We start from the raw sequence: 5854 nt of genomic DNA, 5'->3' as shown, positions 1-5854 counted from the left end.
TGAGTGACTGAAGTTTGCGAAACAATACTTACATACCTGGAAAAACTGAAGTCCAGAGCGGGTGTCTGACTTGCGCAATGTCACACAGTAAATTGTCAGTATGATGTTGAAACACTCCACAGTGGGTAGGGTTGGGACCTCTGATCTATCACCTTGTGTGGCACAATAACCATAATCCTGTCCGTATTTTATGGCTAGGGAGACCGAGGCTCCTAGAGGGTAGGGTGCTGACCGATGTCACACATAGTTTGGGGACAGAGCTTAACTTGAAGCAAGAAAGACTTCTCACGTACAGGAGTCAGACTGCTTGGGTTTGAATCCTGGAGCTGCCATTTGTTGGCTGTCACCTGCAGCAAGTCAGTTTGCTGCTTGGAGCCTTCACTGTCCCCATCTGTGAATGGGGTCTCCTGGGGCTGTTGAGAAGGTGCCTGGGCACCCGGCATGGGATCAGCCATTGCTAACCATCAAATGCTCAGAGGTCAAAGGCTAGCCCACTCTCTCTCTTTGGGGCCAAAAGACACTCAGCCTTGGTCTGGGGGTGAAGAATAAATTTTAATCTCTCTCAGGGTAGGGGTTCTGGTGAGGCTTGCTCTCCGGGCGGGGCCACAGAGCCATGCACTCGCACGCGGTACAGGCAAGTGAAGGCTGGGTTCCCCCAGTTGCTTGAGATCTTCACCTTGACCGCACCGAAAGCCCGGGCCGGCTGATTCTGGAAGAGAATCAGTCACAGAGGCAGCTCACCCATAGACTCCCACCCTGCCTGTCCAAAGGTGGGAACTTTCCCATTTCATAGGTGGGAAAACTAAGGCCCAGAGAGGAGGATGGACCGTCCCAAGGCCTCACAACAAGTCGATATTCAGGAGTTCTTACTGAAGATGCTGAGGTCAGAAGGACGGACACGCTATGGGTGAGGAAATGTCCCAGCCTTGGTGCTGTGGGATCTTGGGCAAACCTCCACCCTTTCTGGGCCTCAGTCCTCCACTCCTGCCCTGCCCCCTACCCCATAAGATGGGAGTGGTAATATCTGCTTCCCAGGATTGCCATGGGCATGAAATGAGATTTGGGGGCCAGGCGGCCTCTGGAAGCGAATCAGTCACAGAGGCGGCTCACCCATAGACTCCTGGCACATAGTAAGTGCTCTGTAAGTGAGGCCCCTCCCCGTTTTTGCCAAGCAAGAGGGGGTGGAGCCTGTGTTTATTACTCTCCCTATCTAGTGCAAAAAGTGGGGCAGGCTTGGCCTTCACTGGATGGTTTCAACCTCCCAGGGAATGACAGAAGGGGAAACTGAGGCTCCAGAGAAGCAGGGCTTGGTCCAAGCTCACACATAATTTGTGGTTGGGCCGAGACTCAGGCCAGTATGGGTTTGATTCCTAAGCCTGAACATTCGCCCTGTCAAGCCCCAGGGCCATTCCAGTGGTCACTCCTCCGGACCTGCTTCTGTCTCCAAACCCCTCTCCTTCAGGCCTCAGTTTCCCCACCTGTGGTTGGATCAGGTGCTGATTATGGGGTCACCCACTAGGGAGACTCTGCCTTTGGAACCAGCAGCCCCTGCCCAATGGGAACCTCTTGCTCAATGTCTGCTGTCTCTGGGAAGAAACGCAGCAAGACGGCTCCCGGGCGCATCAGAGAAAAGGGGACACGGCCACAGGCGGTGGGATCTCCCTGGAGTCCCACTTGGTCCTGGGTAGCGGCTCCCACTCTCTGAGTCTCAGTTTCCCTGTCTGTCAAACAGGTTAGTCATGACTGGGCACCTCCTGGCGATACTGGGGGATGAAGAGGGGGCCCTGGGTACAGACTACACACTGTGCATTCAGCAGGTGCTCAGCACAGGCGGCTCTTCGCGGGTACCTGGAGTGGGAACATCTGGATGATGCTTTCTGGCTGAAACTGAAATGCCCCCAGGAACACCTCCTCCTTGGGGGAGCCCTCCATGCCCTGTGGAACCAGAACCAAGGTGATAGTGTCAGATACAAGCAGGGCCTTCAGAGGGTGTCTCCCCTCTCCAGTGGAGACTTGCACACTCCCCAGGATGGGAGCTCACTACCTCTTTGGGCACCGTTTCACTGCAGCACAGTGTAATGAACAGGAAAGAGCATTGGCCTGGGAGTCAGAGGCTAAGGGTCTATTTCTAGCTCTGCCATTGACTTGTAGGATTTCCCTGATCCTTCTCTGGACCTTATTTTACTAAGATAGTTCAGATAATGCTTCGGACCTTCTTAGCAAAATGGGGGCTCCATGGTCTCTGAAGATTATCTTAGCTCTGAAAAGCTGGGTTTGAAATAGAGTAGCTGTTTATCCCCTACCCTTGAAGGCTAAAATCAGACCCCAGCCCTGGCCACTTCCAGCCTTAACCAAGCTGCATCCAGCCCCAACCAAGCTGCATCCAGCCCCTCCAGCCTGCATGCGTTGTGTAGACGCTGCTTACCCCAGGCCTGGAATACCACTGTTGGAAGGTTGTCCCCTTAGCTAAGCATAGCTCCCTACAGGGGAGTGCTCACGTAGATGACGAAGTCCTTGGGGGCAGTGTCCAGGCTGCCTGATGGCGAGATGGTCTTGGGGATGTGCTGCAGTGTGAGGTTGGACAGGTAGACCTTCTGAGCCAATTGGATGGTCACCTGGCCGCGGTTACCCTCAAACGCCCAGCAATTGCCAGGTGTCACGTTGGGCTAGAAGAGGCAAGTACAATAAGGGATATGCTGGGTGGGTAGGGGGGTCATCCCACCTTTGATCCCCTGCACTTCCTGGGCCCTCCTGGGTAAGCCAGTCCTTTCTTGTCTCCAAAGCTTGGCTCAAGTGCCACCTCCTCCAGGAAGCTCTCCTGACTGCCCATGCAGGGGTAAGCCTTACCTCAGTTCAATGCAGTAAGGGAGGGGCCTGCTTGGGGCCTCCCAGCCTCCACCCGCTCCCCATTGGCACCCATTCATTCATTAATTTACTCACTCACTCATTCATTCATTCATTCATCCCTCCCATTATTCTTTACATGGTCTCACAATCACCCCATGACTTAGGCACCATCACTATCCCCATTTTGAAGGTGAGGAAACTGAGTTGGGGGAGCAGGACAATGATTGGTCCAGGGCCATGCAGAGCTAGAAGTGCAGCCCAGGGAATCTGACCTTGGAACTTGCCATTAACTATCACAATCTCCTGCCCCACAGGAGGGGAAACAGGCCCAGGGAGAGAAAGAGGTTTGACGGAAATCACCCAGGAAAGGCGATTACTCGGTGGGTTCTGAGCCTTTGGAGCCGTGGCATGGACAGTCCTTATCTGAACAGTAGATGCTAGCCCAGGGGTGCAGGGGGCTGTGGGCGTCAGGGAAGGCCTCCTGAGGAGCTGGGGCCAAGGGAGTTGAGGAGCCAGCTGGGAAAGGGAGCTGAGGGAACAGCACAGGAAAGGACCAGGGGCGAACCAGGCTCGATGATGTGGGGACCTGGAGAGCTCAGTCAGGCCGGAGCAGGGAGAGGGCCCAGGAGGGGCAGAGTCCTGCCTAGGCTGCCTTTCACTACTGCTCCAAACCTGACGGTAGCCAGCGCTTTGCAACCCAGTCACTGCCCCCCATACCCCTGCCCCAGCCTGGATGTGGGCACCACCCTGCACTCCCGGGCCCTGTGCTTGGCCTGTGCCCCTGGGTTCTCTCTGCCTGCAGATCTGCTAGTCCTTGGCTGCCTCTACCAGGAAGCCCTTCGCCCCGTCCAAGCTGAGCAAGGTCAATACCCCAGCTTGACCTCAAGTGCCAAGATCTTGGAGCTCCTTAAGGTAGAACCCACGGATGAGTGGCTTGTGACCTTCTGGCATCACCCAGGGTCGGCCACTGGGATGAGACTCTCAGCTGGTGTTCACTGAATGAAGGCACCTGCTTTGTGACCAGGACAAGCCCTTTCCTTCTCTGGGCCTCATTTTCCTCATCTGTGAGGCAGGATCCTGGAAGGGTGAGGAGTTCAGGTTTGAACTCTGGCTCTGCTACATACTAGTGACCAGCTGTGTGGCTGCAGTCAAGTGACCTGGCTCTTTGAGCCTCAGTTTCCTCTTCTGCAAAATGGGTCTATGATGGGTCCATGCCCAGTGTAGTCCTGAGGTTTCTCTGACCCTCAAGTCTTAAGGGCTGAGTGGTGGGGTCTCTTCCAATGCCAAGGCAAGCTGTCCCTCTGCTTCACTCCTACCCTAGCCCCAGCAGCCCCTGCTGTCTGTTCTCACCTCCTGCCCCCTGCCTTCTTCCCAGCCCCTGCCTTGTCAATAGCCCCCTCCTTCTGTTCCCTGCTTTTGCCCCTGCATGTCTCCTGCTCCTACCTCTAACCCCGCCCCTGCCCCCACTCCCTTTGCTCCCACCCCCTACCTCTTCTGCCAGCTCCTGTCCCCAAACCCTGCCCAGACCACTCCCCTGCCGCTGTCCCATCTCCCGCCATCCCCCCTGCCTCGAGGATCACGTCTGGGGGCTGTGCGTAGTTCCACAGCTGGATCCAGTTCCAGTAGGAGTGGGCCTTCTCATGGTTATAGGTGGCTGATGTGTGCTCAAAGTCAATGCTGGCCCCTGTATAGGAGAAGAGGGTCTCAGTCAAGCAGCCGGGCTTCTGCCTGGTGGAGGGGCCCACTGACGGGCCCTCACTATGTGCCGGGTGAGCACTTTGGATGAGTCACTGGTCCTGTTCTCCTCTAGGAAATGGGATTACAGCCATGTTAATAATGGTAATCATGGTGGCTATTTATTTATTTATTTATTTATTTTTTTGGGACAGAGTCTTGCTCTGTCCCCAGGCTGGGGTACAGTGGCGCGATCTCGGCTCACTGCAACCTCTGCCTCCCAGGTTCAAGCAATTCTCATGGTGGCTATTATTAGCAGAGCCATGGTGGTGGCAATGGCCCTCACATCATAGGGCTGCTGTGGCGCTGAGATGAGCCATCAGAGCACGTTTCCCAAAGTGCCTGGCACAGGGTGAGCGCTCCCCATGTAACAGCCTTGTGATGACGACCGATACCCATTGTGTAGTGGAGGAAATTCCAGCTCTGGGAGGCTAAGTGAGGCCCCGCATCACTCAGGGGCTGGGCTGACACTATCTGACCCCACATTTCACTGATCCTGGGGTGCCCGAGTTGGCGGTGCTGCCTGGTAGGGGTCTGCGCCCCAAGCCTGCAGCCCATACTTCGCCTCCTCCCGGCTGTCCCTGAATGGCTGTCACCTGCCTTCTCACAGCCTCCCTTGGTCTGGAATACTTTCTCTCCTCAGCAAGTCTCAGCCCAAATGTTCTCCCGAGTGGGAGGCCTCTCGGCCCAGGTCCCCTCCCTCCTCGCCACCTGCCTTATTCTTCCGGAAGCACTGATTCTTTTTTTTTTTTTTATTGAGACAGTCTGGCTCTGTTGCCCAGGTTGGAGTGCAGTGGTGCAATCTCGGCTCACGGCAACCTCCGCCCCCCGGGTTCAAGCAATTTTCTTGCCTCAGCCTCCCAAGTAGCTGGGATAACATGTGCCCATAGCCACGCCTGGCTAACTTTTTTATTTTTCGTAGAGATGGGGTTTTACCATGTTGGCCAGGGTGTTTTTGAACTCCTGACCTCAGGTGATCCACCTGCCTCGGCCTCCCAAAGTGCTGGGATTACAGGTGTGAGCCACCGCACCCAGCCAAAGCACTGATTCTTGACTGTGGGGTGGGGATGGCTCTGTCCTGCTGACCTGTGTGCCCAGCACCGGGTTTGGAGAAGAGTGGTGGGTGGGGGCGGTGGAGAGGTAAAGCCGAGAACAGCCCGAGCACATAGTAGGGGCTTTATAGATCTTCTGTAACGTGGAGGGTCTATGGATTCCTGTGCTCTCTCCCACCCTACCCCGTCTCCCATACCCCACCCCGTCCCCATACCTCACC

At 55.7% G+C, this 5854-nt stretch overlaps 1 protein-coding gene across 1 annotated transcript in view; it reads right to left on the bottom strand.

Annotated features, from left to right (window-relative positions):
• Nucleotides 1-531: 531 nt before the first annotated feature.
• Nucleotides 532-5854, bottom strand: part of SUN5 (Sad1 and UNC84 domain containing 5) — an 18589-nt gene continuing 13266 nt past the window's right edge. Inside the window, exons 10-13 of the mRNA XM_011979763.1 lie at nt 4416-4531; nt 2499-2666; nt 1849-1935; nt 532-709 (exon numbers count right to left, since the gene is read on the bottom strand). Coding sequence (XP_011835153.1) covers nt 563-709; nt 1849-1935; nt 2499-2666; nt 4416-4531 — 518 coding nt within the window. The 3' untranslated portion in view covers nt 532-562. The remainder of the gene's footprint in view (nt 710-1848; nt 1936-2498; nt 2667-4415; nt 4532-5854) is intronic.

This window comes from Mandrillus leucophaeus, unplaced genomic scaffold (genome assembly GCF_000951045.1).
Source record: "Mandrillus leucophaeus isolate KB7577 unplaced genomic scaffold, Mleu.le_1.0 Scaffold206, whole genome shotgun sequence".
In the NCBI taxonomy this organism is placed as follows: domain Eukaryota; kingdom Metazoa; phylum Chordata; class Mammalia; order Primates; family Cercopithecidae; genus Mandrillus; species Mandrillus leucophaeus.
This window is presented reverse-complemented; position numbering and strand designations above follow the sequence as displayed.